Below are 14315 nucleotides of genomic sequence, written 5' to 3'. Positions count from 1 at the left end.
CCTAGATGCCTTTTATTTCTTATTTAAATCCATATTTGATTAATCGTTGTTTAATTAGTCTTTTGAATTTAAATTCAATAGTTGTTTGATTGTAGTTCTTTATTTATTGAAAACCAAACAAATGCCATCCTTGTGCTAAACGAATTTAATAACATCTAAGTTCATTCTCGTCATTGCTTAAATCACTCTTCGTGGGATCGACCTCGTTCTTATCGAGTAATCCTAGTTGCGATACCATATACGTGCGGCAAAGGACCTACACTTGACAAAGGGGGAGAAGTTTCTATGCTCAAATTGCTAAGTATTTTCGAAAATTTCTTTCTTATGCCTTAAATTCTTTTTCTATCTTATGTGCATAAAGTGAGGGGACCAAAATCAATTTGTCTCTTATTTAACTGAGCCAGTTTAGCATGTTGATTGTCAAACTCAAAAAGAGGGAGAATGTTGGATCTTTGTCCTTTCTTTGTTTTTTTTGACAATCAAAATAATCTTCCATTAATATCAAGCAGTTACAAGTGGAAGAATTCACAAAGGGTATAACCGTTTCTAATAACCTGACATAGAACAAGAAGCAAAGTATTGTTCGCAGATCGCCTTACAAAATCAAAATCAAAATTACATAAGTGATCTACCATAATAAGAATCCCATTCTTCGCTGTCTAACAAAAGACTCACCAAAACTTCATAAAAACCAACAAACATACCTTTTGATATAGAAAGGACAACAAAACTTTCAAAAAAGAAAGACAATCACCATAATAAAAAGTATCAAAAACAAAAAAACTAATATAACCTCTAAACAATTTCATCTTCAATCTTGAAAAGGTCTTGATTTATCTCTATTTTTTGATTCGATATATATTGATATGATGTGCCTCATCGATAAATTTACCAACAAAACAAAAAGATAAAAAAGGAGTTAGTTATTTATTCCATTCTTTGTAAATAAAGCACTAAAAAAATGAATGGCTACCGCCAACGGCAAGAATACACCATTGACGGTAGCCGAAGCAAAAAATAAAAAGAAAACTTTTGATGGCCAGGGTTTTTTATTTGAGAGAAAAAGAGAGAGAGAGAGGGTTATTGTTTTTAGACCTTTGTCCTTTCATACTCCTTTATTTTGACTTTGACAATCAACTATGAGTGATCTAATATTGTTTATAAGTGAATAGGAACTCATGGGAACCATCGGGAGTCAATTCAGAGCCTTCTAGCAAGAATTGAGTTTTTGAGATTTTGAAGTTCCAGCAGCAAAGTCGCGGGGGCGACTTTTCATGTCATGGGTGCGACTTCAAAGTCACAGGGGTGACTTTTCTTGTCCCGGACGCGACATTCATGTCATGGGGGTGACTGCACATGTTGTGGGGTGACTTTTTCAGCATCAGATCCTAAACTTTGTCACGGGCGCGACTTTCATGTCACGAGCGCGACATTTGATGACCGTTGGATCTTAACGTATATATTTCTCAAGCCCCAATAAAGTGATGAGATGTGGCACTAGCCGTTGAAGAGTTTTGGCGTCTTGCAAATGCCGCGGGCGCGACATTAAGCATCCCGGGTGCGATTTTGTCCTGACAGCAAAGTTTCTTTTGTTTGTTAGTGCTTTTTTGTAGTTTGCTTTGGGTATAAATGTAAACCAATTTGCAATGTTTTAAGTTCAAAGATTTGCAAACCTTGAAACAACAAACACACATCTTAAATTTACATTCTTGTTTGTTGTAGTTTTGGAGTAACCTCGTAAAAACTCCTAATCGTTGTAAGTTAGGAATTAGCTTAGAAAACTCTTTGTGAATCTCATTTAGTGGATTCTAAATCTAAAACTTTGTTTGAGTTATGGAGTAGGATCGATTTGTGATCCGAACCACTCTAAATCTCTTGTGTCAATCCTCTATCTCTTAAACTGTTTCTTATTTCTATATTCCGCATTCAAAGAGTTTAATCTTTCGATTCACATTTAAAAACCACGGTTTGCCATACCCCATAGGGTCTTTCAGTTGTGGTGGAAGTTCCCTTGTTGTGTTGGAGGCCTACTTCCACCTTGAAAGCTTGGACCTGCTTGTTGATGAGCTTGGACATTCCCTTGCCCATCATTGTTCTTCCAACCAAAATTAGGGTGATTCTTCCAACCTGGATTGTAAGTGGTTGAGTAAGGGTCATTACCTTGCCTTTGCCCACCAATGTAATTTACTTGTTCACTCAAAACTTTGCACATCACAAGACATTCTCCTCCCATATAACCACAAAACTCACATCCCACTTGAATATAGGCAACCAACACATTCCTTGGATTCATTTGCTTCTTGAAGGCATCTAATTGAGTTTGAAGAGAAGCATTTTTAGCTTTTATGGCCTCCATTTCTTGCACTTGATCTAGAGTCATAACCGACTTTTGACCTGGTGGTCTTCTTCTCTCCGATGGCCATGCACTACTAACCATTGCCAATTTGTCCAACAACTCAAGGGCTTCCTCATACGTCTTTTGTATTAGCGAACCATCCGAAGCCGCACCAATGGTAGCTCTAGTACTCTCACTTATCCCATTATAGAAAATTTGAATTACATACTCCTTCTTGAGATGATGGTGTGGAACATTCCTTTGAAGATTCTTAAACCTTTCCCAACCCTCATTGAGTGACTCCCCATCATATTTCAAGAAGTTTATTATCTCCTTAGTCAATCTTGCTGTTTTTCCCATCGGAGAATACTTGGTGAGAAATGCTTGAGCCAAATCCCTCCAATTGTCGATTGACTCATTGGGAAGAGATTGGAGCCACACGCTTGCCTCATCCCTTAAGGAGAAAGGAAACATCTGGAGCTTGAGTTGATCCACGGTAATGTTGTGGAGCTTGAAAGTGTTGAGCACCCCTAGAAACTTAGTAGTATGAGCATTTGGATCTTCACTAGGTAGCCCGTAGAAGGCGCACTTGTTCTCTATAAGTTGGATGGTTCTTGGCTTGATCTCAAAAGTAGCCGCTTGAACCGGTTGAGCGAAGCATCCATAGTTTACGTTGTTAACATCGAGCAAGAAGAAATCGTCCAACGTTTGCCTTTGAATGGGTTGAGCTTGTTGTGGACTGTCTTCCCTAGGATTTTGTTTCCTTGGTTGGTTCCCATCCTCAAGTGGAGGAGTAGATGGTGGAAATTGTCGTCTCCCTCCCTCTACTTGAGGATTGTACCTCTCCTCTTCATACTCATCTCCGTCACCCTTCATGATCAAGAGTTTACGGTTTTCTCTTCTCACACTTCTTTCGAAGCTACCAAGGTTGGCACGATGTGTATTGTGCATACACTAGAGTCAATATCCTACACAAACAAAAGCAACACACCAAGCGTAAACCATGAGAAGTAGAGAATACAAGCAGTTAAAGTAAAACAGAAAATAAAAGCTAACTCGACCGAGTCTCAAACTAATTTCAATCAATCATTAAGCGCTCTCAATCCCCAACAACGGCACCAAAAACTTGTTGGTCATTTACCGAAGTATACGGTATCACAACTAGTTATAATGTGGACCAAAGTCCGGTATCGAACCCACAAGGAAGAAGAAGCAATGACGAGAATGAAATTAAAATGATAATCAATTTGTTTAGCACACGAGCATTTAATGTGATTAAACAACTGCGGAACACAATCAAAACAAGTACAAATTCACTAGCAATTAACTAAATATTAAACTAAACAACTAACTATCAAACAAACGATAGCAATTAACGGATTTAAAACAAGAATTAAAAGGTGCCTAGAGGTTACTAATCATGCCAAAACAAATCCTAGATAATTCGGGTCGGTTTATGGTATTGGTTCGGGTGAAGCTATCCAATGGAATCAATTCCGCTCCCTTGAGTCTAAAATTGAAGGAACCGAGACTTGATGAATACACTGAAATCTAAACCATTCTCGCGTAATTAGGTTTCGGCAGTACTGATCGAACACGATCAATTCGCAAACTTAACAAACGCCTAAGTCCTAAACCGCTCTCGCTTAATTAATCTTTAAACTTGTGTTTAACTAAGTCCATCTAATTAAATAACTCTCGTTCAATAAATTAAATATAGATCATAGATTAAGGGATCAATTTAATCTAAGCATGAGTCCCAATAATCACAACAAACCCTAACCCAAAACTTAACCTAGTCACCTATTCTACTCACACTAAGGCAATCATAACAACCCCTAAACTAGGAATTTAGCTACTCATAATCAACACTGCAAAACTGAATGAATAAAAGCAAAGATTGAACATTAAGTACCTTGGAGTAATAATTAAAAGCGAAAAGCATTAATGAGATAATGAAGATTCCATAAAATAACTACTACTTGTATTAAGATGAATATTCAAGAATCCAAAATCTAGAAATTAATTACAAGAACACCTAGAACATTCAAATCTCTACACTATTGAGAGAACAAAAGGAATAAAATTCTAAGCTAATAATTGTTTTTTACAATGAAGTGATAGATGACCTAAAAAAAGACAAAGTGACTTATATAGTCAAGACAAATAAGGAAAGTAGAGACATCCTAGTACAAGAGTGTTGGGCTAAAAGAAGAAGTGGACCAAGCAAAGCTCATCAAATATCAAAACTGATTTCATCTTAGGAATTAACCATTGTCTCAATCGAGAAGTTCATTAAAGGAGAACTTCTCGATCGAGAAGCTAGCTTAGAAACCCTTCCTCTGAAATTGTCCTTAAGGTCTTGGTTGAGAAGCTCATGTTAAATGAACTTCTCGATCAAGACGTGTAAAAATACACATGTCTCTTTTGACTTTTGAGCTTCTCTTCCAAGACATGTTCTGAGACCTTGTTTTCTCTTTAACTCTTTGATCTTTTTTCCGACTTTGCTATTTCTTTGAATCTTTACTCTTTTTAGTCCAAATAGTCCCGCAAACGCTTCGTATTACCTGAAATGCCAACACACGTAATAAGGTACAAAACCACTTACAAAGCATGCTAAATCATAACAAAGCGATGAGAAAACCACCTAAATACCAGGAGTATTCTACTCCTATCAAATAGCTATTATACTACCGACATATTCCATAAATCAAATATAGCCTTAGATCTAATGGTGCTAAAAAGGCAAATCATTTTGATTTTTTAGAAATCTATCCAAACTATTCAAAAGTTGTAAATATATGTTTATCGGTCAATTCGCTGAAAATTTATCAAATTTGTCAAAATCGATTAAATATTTTTAAAATTAATTTATATGAACCACGTGGCATCCTCATTGACAATTTATATGAACCACGTAGATATAATTAAATCAATTTTAAAGAATTAAATAGATTTCCGGCGAATTTGTCAAATTAGCATAGATTTATAATTTTTGAAAGATCTGGTCAGATTTTTAAAACATAAATTTTTTGGTTTTCTAACACAAATAAACCTAATGTAGTTCACCTTCTAGCTACTCGTTATCAAGAATAAAAGACAAGTTCTTCTTACATGAACGAGGGGTAATAGACATTGGGGGTACCCAAACTAGCACTATATTTTATTTTGGTGACTGATTTTTAAATTTTTTTATTTTGGTTACTAAATTTTAATTTCTTTTCAATTTGGTTACCAAATTTTAATTTGTTTTCAATTTGGCTACTAAATTTTAATTTTTTCCAATTTGGTTACAAAATTCGGCTGTCACTCATCGTTTTTGACCTAAAAACTCATGTTAAAATAATTTTAAATATTAGTAAACAAAATGAGAAAAAAAATAAAGTTTTCACCAAAATAAAATATAATGATAGTTTGAATACCCCTGGTGTCTATTACCCCAAGAACGAGTAATAGGTTGAAGTAGAATAATATTCCTCAACATAAAATTCGTAGTATAGTTGTTATTTCTTCTTGCAATGGAAAATTTCAGTTATGCCATGATTATAAATATAAAGGTGATGATCGGAGATGAATGATGATCATCATCTAGCAAGTCATAGCAATGCAATCAATAGGCGGAAAATGATGGAAAATTATTATAAAAAGGTGAAGCTGGTTGTAAAGTAACTTTACCAAGCAGTCCAAAATTTTAATAAAAAAGTTAAATAAATCACATCAAGTGATTTTATAAAATGAGTTATGTTAAATAGCATTATTATTTTTATTCAGGAGCAAACATTACATATAACATTAAACTATTTTACTAAGCAGCAAATAAGGTTGTAAGTGAGGTTGGAGATGACAGAAAATATTACAGAAATGGAAGGTGAAGTTGATTTGAATAAGCGTTAATTTCCTACAATACACTATTTCCTATTTTATTTATAACTTTACCTACCGAGTTTTAACTTTTCTTTTCTGACTTTTTTCCTAACTAGGTTTACCTGTTTTGTTTTTTTATTTACCAAAATAACTCCTTATTTAACTGCCGTCTATTTTTTTTTTTTCGTTTCTTCATGTCGTCTTTGCCTGAAGCTTATCGTTAACAAAAAATTACAGTTTTGCTTATCTTCATCTTAGTTCTCCAATTTTTCCGATGACTATGGTTGACGAAGAGGCGGTCTAGGTTTATTAACGGCCACCTGTGACTTCTCTTGTTGTACTTTGTAGATGGAAGTTCTTGACGAGTAGTGAGCCGAGTCCAATATTCAGAGTATTTATTGTTCATGGAAGAATTCGATGTCGAAGAGAAGGTACCGATTAAGAATTTACATTCTTCTAATTCATTGCCTTTTCTGGATCAATTGATTTTGTTAACTAAAACTAAACCTAAATTACTTGCTGGCTGTTAATATTCTAATAAATAATTTAATTTGATTAAAGTTTCTAATCTCAACAGCTGTGAAGATTGATTTGAGAGTGATTGAAGATGTGTTCTATTGAGGAAGAAGAGCAAGAAGAATTACACCGGAAGATACTCTACTGCACTTTTGGACTGCATCAATTTTGTTGGAGGAACAAGAATTGGGTTCAATCATCTCTACGGTTAAGGTTATTGAATTTCTGGTTTTATAGATTTTTATAGTTCCCAATTTTCACTTAGAATGATTTGTATTTAACAATGCAGGTTGTCGATCACTTAAAAATGAGTATTCTGCATGTCTTAGGACCGAGCAAGTTTATAATTGGTGTTCTCTTCATACATCTGAAGCATTATAGATTGATAATCCCATAAATTTCTAGTTAGTTATCGGAACAGCTTAATTTCGTATAATTCATTTGGTATTCTGAATTATTTTAGGTATTTTATTGCTAATAAATTATTTCTGTTCAACTAAGAAAATTGAATGCTTGACATTCTCTGTGTTTTAGATCGGCTGCTGCTGGTTTGCTGCTTCCTACATCGCTTGTTTCTTTTTTACGACATGTTGTGGCTGCCTATCTATCCGTTTCTATTGCTAGAAACTTGACATGATTGACTTCTTCCTCTAATTTCAAGTCTGCTGCTATAGGAGTTGACGGAACATCTGCTGATTGTGTTTCTATAGTGTTTATTACTGGTTTTTATTATTTTTTAGTATTTCTTTGGTGTTTTCCCTATGATTTTCAGTGTTTTTTCAATATTTGAGTTAGCACTTGAATTTCCAAGTGACAAATGTTATCAATGTAATGATCAGGCATGTACATAGATGGTCATGTCATACGATAGTATGTTTCCACCATCTAGGTATTATTTCAAAAAGTTATCCGAAGACTATAAGAATAAATTTAGAGTCTTGCCTCGGCCGCATCAGATTACTACTGAATTTGGAGGCAAAGTGAGGCATTCTTAATCATCAAATTTTCTTAAATGATCACTTTTGCTTTTTCTACAAGAATAACACTTTTAGGTATAAGAATCAGTTCTGCTTAATATGAACTTTCAAATGTCTTCTATATATTCAATTTGTGAGTTTGTGGCTCGAATTTACTTAGTACATATGCTTCGATGTATGGGCATGGAAGGCTCTGTGACTCTACGATTTAACATTCATGTCATATTTCTGCAAATTATAGATCTTAAGTGTATCTTTAGTGTTTTTTAAGTGTATTTTTAGTGTATTATTAGTGTATTTTAGTTTGTTTAAAGTGTATTTTGTAGGTTGATTTTAAGTGTATTTTTAATGTATCAATTTTAAAGCTTTTTGTATTCTTCTAATAGTTTTGAGTTTATCATGATACTATCAATTTTCAATTGCAGGAGACCTTTACCTACTTATTTTTCAAGTTACTTGTGGTAGCATATGCATTTTACATGTTTAATATCTTTGCCATTCATTTTTTATTTATTATTTAAAAAGTCTCGTTTGCACCTATTTTCATTAGAACATCATGTCTAAATGATTTCTAATTGGACATGTTTCTATTTGATTCAATGATTGCTGGTTGTTCAACTGGTGCTGTTGTATATGTTGCTGTTGTGGGTTATTTGCAGTTAGGGAAGTTTACAAGTGATGAGTCCCTCGTATATAATGTAAGTCTGCATCAAGTTTATGAGCATGACACCACTAATCTTCCCCTCCATGTTTTCGATCTACATGTCATTTTTGTTGGTCTTGGCATAGTGGACTCGTTTAAGGTGATTAGATCAATAATTAAACTTGTCTAGAAAAAGTTTGGTTGAGGTATTTCAACTTGTCATAAATTAGTTCTTAAAGTTTGTTCTGCTATAAGAAATGTTATAATGCCCAAGTATTTTATTTACAATGGCCTGGTGAGCATAGTTTGAATAAGGTTAAACATGAATTTGAATTAATACAGTAGGTTAGAATATAAAAAAATTATCTGAATATGACTTTGGTGTTTTTAAAGTGTTTATTAGGTGTTATTGAAAAATATATGTATGAAAAGTTTCTTGAAATGTTTATTTACATTTTCTTGTTGTTTTAGTTTATGCGTTCTGTTCTTAAACAAAATGATTCTTGAATTGCTTTTATAATTTAGTGTTCTTGAATTATCATACAGTTGGTATGTGAATTCTTGATTAATCATAATTTATTTATCATGTTTTGTTAAGCATCAGTAATGGACCCTGGAAAATTAACATACAAGACAAATGAAGCTATAGCTTCAACTAATGAATTAGCCTAACTTAAACTTAGCATGTGACTTTCGGTTTAATTTATGTTTATTAAGTGTTATTTAGGTGAATCCTTGGTGTATTTTTGGTGTTTTTGGGGTATAATTTTAGTGTTTATTGTTATGAATTGTAGGGCTGTAATTGTGCCGACATTTGCTATTGGTGGATGAAGTGATCCAAGCTTGACGTAACATGAGGAATCCAACTTATATTTAATACATTTGAGTGTGTATTTTTAGCCTCATGTATATTTCTTAACGATGCATTGCTATGGAACAAAGTCCGAAATGCGAATGTTGAGATATCTCTTATTAGTTGCCTTTCAATTTGAGTTTAAGTTTATTATAATATTAAATTACTTGCTAATATATTTGATGTATTTCTAGTGTATTTAAGTGTATATTAAAAAATACTATTAATGTATTTTTAGTGTATTATTAGTGTATTTTAGTTTGATTTTAAATGTATTTTTAGTGTATTATTAGTGTATTTTAGTTTGATTTTAAATGTATTTTTAGTATATTTATGCTATTTGCACTGTTTTTATGGTACATAATATTAAAACACTACAAAATACCATAAATACACTATAAAAACACCATGTTACACAAAAAACACCATTGATACACTATAAAATACCATAATTAAACTGTAAAACACGATAAAAAAACAAAAAAAACACCATAAAAAAAGCTATAAGAAAGAGTATAAATCATTAAAAAGTGAAAAAAATGCGTACTACAAAAAAATAATATTAATAATTTAGATATTACTTTTACCATTTATTTATTTTCTAATAATGTCACATTTATCAACTATGGTCTTCATTTAGTAATAATGCTGAAATATTATCTTTTCGGTTCTTACAATCAGATAAGTAATAAGCAGTTTTGTTGCCCCTATTCTCATTTCCTAGTTTTTTCAAATTCAATTCTCAATCAGCAAATATCACTTGACAAATTTGGTAAACCAATTCAACATGTATGAATGAGATTCTTCGGCTTTCTTGATAGCTGAATCATCGTCATCATTATACCTCAGTGTCCATCTACGAACAACTCCATCGAATATCTTTACGTAACTCTCAAACTGCAAAAATCACATCTAGTAAAACCATTAAGCCAAAACAAATTAAGCTGAGACGGCTTAAACTTTTCATCAAGTTAATTAATTACCTCAGATTTGTTGCTAATATCTCTCCGAATTGTTTCATTTGTTCTGGTGGGGAAATCTAATCGGTCTCAGCACACAATATAGCAGTTGGAACCTTCATAGCTGAAACAATCATTATTTTGTCAATCAATTATTATAAAAACGAAAACAAAAATGTTGATACGGGGAATATGAAATGGAAAACAACGAAACAATATTTTTTACAGGAACATGTGATAAATATAGAATTTTGGGATTTTATGTTTTTAGTAATGGATATAAAACCCGAAATGCATGACTCAAAAAGTTCTCGTGCAACATAGAATAATGATGCAATGAAATCCTAAGACAGAAGTAACTATTGATCTCATCAGCTGTAATCCAGTCAGGATGCAATATAACTGCAGCCTGAATATCATCACCGCTTGATAGTTTTACAACCACCATGCCTGAAACAATTACACACAAAGCCAATTACAAATTAGTAGTTCAATGAGAAATCATGCACTTATCGGTATAAAAAGGTTTCTGTGCAAGAGTTATTCATTAATGCCTAACACTGGTGGCACGGAGCTCGAAGAACTTACCACCCCAGCAAAATCCTGCAGCTCCTACTACAGAAATGCCTCTGCTTTTAAGTGCAGCAATCACTTTTTTAGCATCAGCACATCCTTTAAACTGCAAGTAAGATGCATTCAAAGGTGAAAATGCTTACTTGCTCAAGCATTCTGCTCATGTCACGTCAGCAGAAACAATTTTCAATATATTCTAAAAATAAAAACAAAATATCCTAGCACTGGAATTTTGACACAGTATTCTATTAATTATTTCAAGTGAACTTGTCTTATACAGTAGATACTTCAGAAAAATGTCCAAAATGTCAAGCAACTCACTGTCATGCTTTTTTACCCCAGTAATATCCATAGCCAGTAAAAAAAATGTTTGCAAGAAAACAAATTCCAGCTTGAGGATATAATAAACAACCGACAGGAGATGATGTAGAAATTTAAGTAAAAAGGTGTTTACATACCTTCAACAAGGAGAAATCAAGAGGGATCATAAAGAAACACATTCATCTTTATGGAATCAACTCCACTATAGAAATAGAGAAGAGAATTATTCTAACCTCGGTATATCAAAAGCTCACCATAAAGATTAAGAATGTATCTTTAGTGTATTTGTGGTTGAATTTCAATGTATCTTTAGTGTATTTTTGATCTTTTTACAGTGTATTTTCAGTCTCATTTTAGAAATTGACATAATGAGTATCCATGACCTAAATACATAGTACTCTTTCATCACCCATATATCAGTATAATAAGAAGAATCATCATAATATATAACTGCAATTGGAGAGTTCTCAAGTGACACAATAGACAATCTAATCACACCAACATTTACCAAATAAGTAAGAATTAATAAACTAAAATTAAACCAAATAACTAAGAATCAATAAACTAAAATAAACCAAAACTAGATCAAACCAACATTTTCTCGTCAATCTAAGGTTTTTCTAGCTTACCTTCAAATACTGATCCTTCATTTACAACTCTATATGCTCAATCGCATGATGTTTTGATACCTTCTGATGCATATATGCAGAAAATTACAAAAGCTTAAAATCAAGAAACAAATTTAAACACCAATTCTAACTATCACTGTCCATTGGAAATTTTAAAAATAGAACACCTTGCGTTGGAAAGATTGTTGGCACTTTAGTTGCAGTTCCAAACCCTTACAAGGAGCTTCTACTCCGGCTACAGAATTTTTCATTTTCAGCATTTATGGACCTGAGATCATTGCCATCGACTCAAGAAAATGAAGCTGCTGGACTTTGCCGATCAAGTTTAATGAACAACTCATTAGCCTGAAAAAAAACACACCAGAGAATAAATATTAAATTGATAAAAAATTGGGTTAAGAACTGGACAGAAATGTATGTTGATAAATCGCCTCTTCTTTTCTCCGGCAACCATCGGAGCAGAAACCTCCACAACCACCGGAGATAGTGGCGAAGCCACATGGTTAAGAAGGGGGTCAATTGACCACCTTTCTACAAAGAAAATTGAGCCAATATATTGAATTAATTAGGTTAAGCAATGCAATTAAATTAATTTTTAACATAAATTGACCAATTTATTTTTATATTCAATGTAAAATATTAAATTTGCCCCCCTTTCGAATAATTTCTGACTTCGCCCCTTGCACCGCCGGAATCAACCAAACAAATACCATTAATCTTTTGCAGTTTCTCTCTCTCTCTCTCTCTCCGTTATTTTTACAAATTTCAATTCAAAGCAAAATTAGTCAAAAATTGAACAGAACATTAAAACTGAAAAACAAGAAAACCTAAAAATTATAAAAACTAATTGCGTAATTGACTCTTCCTCCAACACTGCTCCGACGACCGTTCCAGTAACTCCACCGCCAGCATCTCTCTCAGAAACTCCACCGCCACCAGCCACCACTACTCTTGCAACTCCACCACGATCGTCTCCCTCGACACTGCTACTATCGTTTTCCACCGTTTTAACACCCCCACCACCGCTGCCACTACCGCTAGTCACCGGATAATCATTTTTTTTCCTATTGGTCCCATTTGTTACTGAAAAAGGAATTAATCAGAATTGAGAAGATGAGATTCAAATGGCCCAATATGCTGTAAATATATTTGGAAAAACAGGTATTTTGTAATAATCCCTTTGAATAATTATCATACCATTCCAAGGCAATTTTTTTGGAGGTTATGTAAATAATCAAGATGGATCTTCAGGAGTTAGTTCTTAATAACTCTATTTATTTTGATGTATATATGATTATATGTTTAAAAGTTATGCAATGAAGGGCATTAAAATTAGTATTTCAGTATTTAGTAATTTAAATTAAGGTTTTAATATAATTAAATTCATGAATTCTCATAAAATCACCTCCTTCACCCTTTGTGTATGCATATATATTTACGTAATTATATTGCTATAATCAATAAATACTTCAATTATTTTTTTAAATAAGAAATTCTATTAATTAAAAGCTAATTGATTAGCCAATACATAAAATTTGATAACTGGAGGGACACGCTCCAACCAATAAGGTAAACTAAAATAACCATATGCTACCACATGAGATTTTCTATGATAACTAAAACAATAACTATGCATCTCAATTAAGGTAAAATGGTCATGTTCTATCAAACTGATAATATTATAAAGCAAAAACTATACATGTAATATGATGATGTGGTTGCCAAAAATGATGTCCACCTCAATAAAATTACACCAATGAATGAGTGTCATGTCATCATATGCATTGAATTGAGAAAAAAATGAAAATTCATGCATACAATTGAGACGTTTTAAAGTTCGTGATTAGATTGAGAAAACATGTATAGTTTATGCTTTTTTATAACATTATTCCAAATGTAAATACTTCAATTATATATGGATTTTTTTCATCCTTGTTTTTGTCTATTACTGATACATCTTTAAAGACTCCTTACTTGATCAAAATCTTTTGGGTTTCTATAAGAAAGATCCTCGATCAGAGTAAATTTATTAAGCTTTCTCGAATTATATATTGAAAATTTCTTGGTTCGGCCTAAGATTTTTAAATTAATTAAAGGATGAAAATTATTTTGATATTTAACAAAATGTTTGGCTGTTATGTTGCCGACAAGGATTTATTGATGGTTTATTTGAATAGATATGAAGTTATAACAAATCAAACTCTATATTGGTTTATTTGAATAGATATGAAGTTATAACAAATCAAACTCTATATCGGTTTAATCAAGCGAGATTAATAATCAAATTCTCCGCTTCAACTAAACTTTGTCTATTATTGTGACATTTTATGATATTGCGCGAGATTCCTTATTTAACTCATTTTATTTCAACTAGTTTTTTCTTTTATATGCTAAAACCTGTAACATGACAAGTAATATAGATATAATTTCTTTTTTTAATTTGGTCTAAATAACATGTAAACCACCTAAATTAATTTTTGACTAATTTCCAACAGTTCAAACTTGATCTCTCTCTAGCAGGAGTGGAGCCAGGGCATATATTATATACCTGTTAATGGGCCGGACGGGTTGGGCTTTTTAATTTTTTATTTAAACTCAAGCACGGCCGGAACCCGTTTCGGAGCTTCAAATTTCCTATTCAAATC

The 14315-nt window shown here is 32.7% G+C and overlaps 1 protein-coding gene and 1 long non-coding RNA gene across 15 annotated transcripts; one reads left to right on the top strand and one right to left on the bottom strand.

Moving 5' to 3' along the window:
- The first annotated feature begins 6113 nt into the window (after positions 1 to 6113).
- Positions 6114 to 9322, top strand: LOC126682890 (uncharacterized). 6 transcript variants are annotated; one of them, XR_007641548.2, is made up of 3 exons: positions 6114 to 6203; positions 6548 to 6630; positions 6777 to 9322. It is a non-coding gene; the product is annotated as an uncharacterized LOC126682890 (long non-coding RNA). The 6 variants fall into 6 exon arrangements; XR_007641546.2 differs by lacking the exon at positions 6114 to 6203 and having other exon boundaries at positions 6249 to 6630; positions 6777 to 8495; positions 9130 to 9322; XR_007641545.2 differs by lacking the exon at positions 6114 to 6203 and having other exon boundaries at positions 6250 to 6630; positions 6777 to 8390; positions 9130 to 9322.
- A 481-nt stretch (positions 9323 to 9803) lies between these two features.
- On the bottom strand, positions 9804 to 12945 carry LOC126682410 (uncharacterized). Of its 9 annotated transcripts, none has more exons than XR_007641448.1 (5): positions 11838 to 12943; positions 11671 to 11733; positions 11179 to 11243; positions 10172 to 10826; positions 9804 to 10085 (listed from the first exon to the last, which is right to left on the bottom strand). XR_007641448.1 is itself a non-coding variant. In XM_050378080.2 (5 exons), exons 2-4 carry the CDS (start codon positions 11218 to 11220, stop codon positions 10407 to 10409), a joined length of 324 nt encoding a protein of 107 aa, XP_050234037.1. In that variant the 5' UTR covers positions 11221 to 11243; positions 11671 to 12945; the 3' UTR covers positions 9804 to 10085; positions 10172 to 10406. The 9 variants fall into 9 exon arrangements, 6 of the variants coding, with proteins under 6 accessions (XP_050234037.1, XP_050234039.1, XP_050234038.1 ...); XR_007641449.1 differs by having other exon boundaries at positions 11671 to 11730; XR_008790732.1 differs by lacking the exon at positions 11179 to 11243 and having other exon boundaries at positions 10172 to 10271; positions 10736 to 10826; positions 11838 to 12939.
- Positions 12946 to 14315: the final 1370 nt, after the last annotated feature.

The sequence above is a fragment of the Mercurialis annua genome, linkage group LG5 (genome assembly GCF_937616625.2).
Source record: "Mercurialis annua linkage group LG5, ddMerAnnu1.2, whole genome shotgun sequence".
Taxonomy (NCBI): domain Eukaryota; kingdom Viridiplantae; phylum Streptophyta; class Magnoliopsida; order Malpighiales; family Euphorbiaceae; genus Mercurialis; species Mercurialis annua.
This window is presented reverse-complemented; position numbering and strand designations above follow the sequence as displayed.

Bases quoted from the DNA above. Each gene is read 5' to 3' on its own strand.
- LOC126682410 (XM_050378078.2), bottom strand. From the start codon at position 11,930: ATGCTGAAAATGAAAAATTCTGTAGCCGGAGTAGAAGCTCCTTGTAAG. The intron at 10,827-11,837 runs GTGTTCTATTTT...TCTTACTTGCAG, and splicing joins AACAATCTTTCCAACGCAAG to TTTAAAGGATGTGCTGATGC. The intron at 10,598-10,735 runs GTAAGTTCTTCG...TAATTGTTTCAG, and splicing joins TGCAGGATTTTGCTGGGGTG to GCATGGTGGTTGTAAAACTA.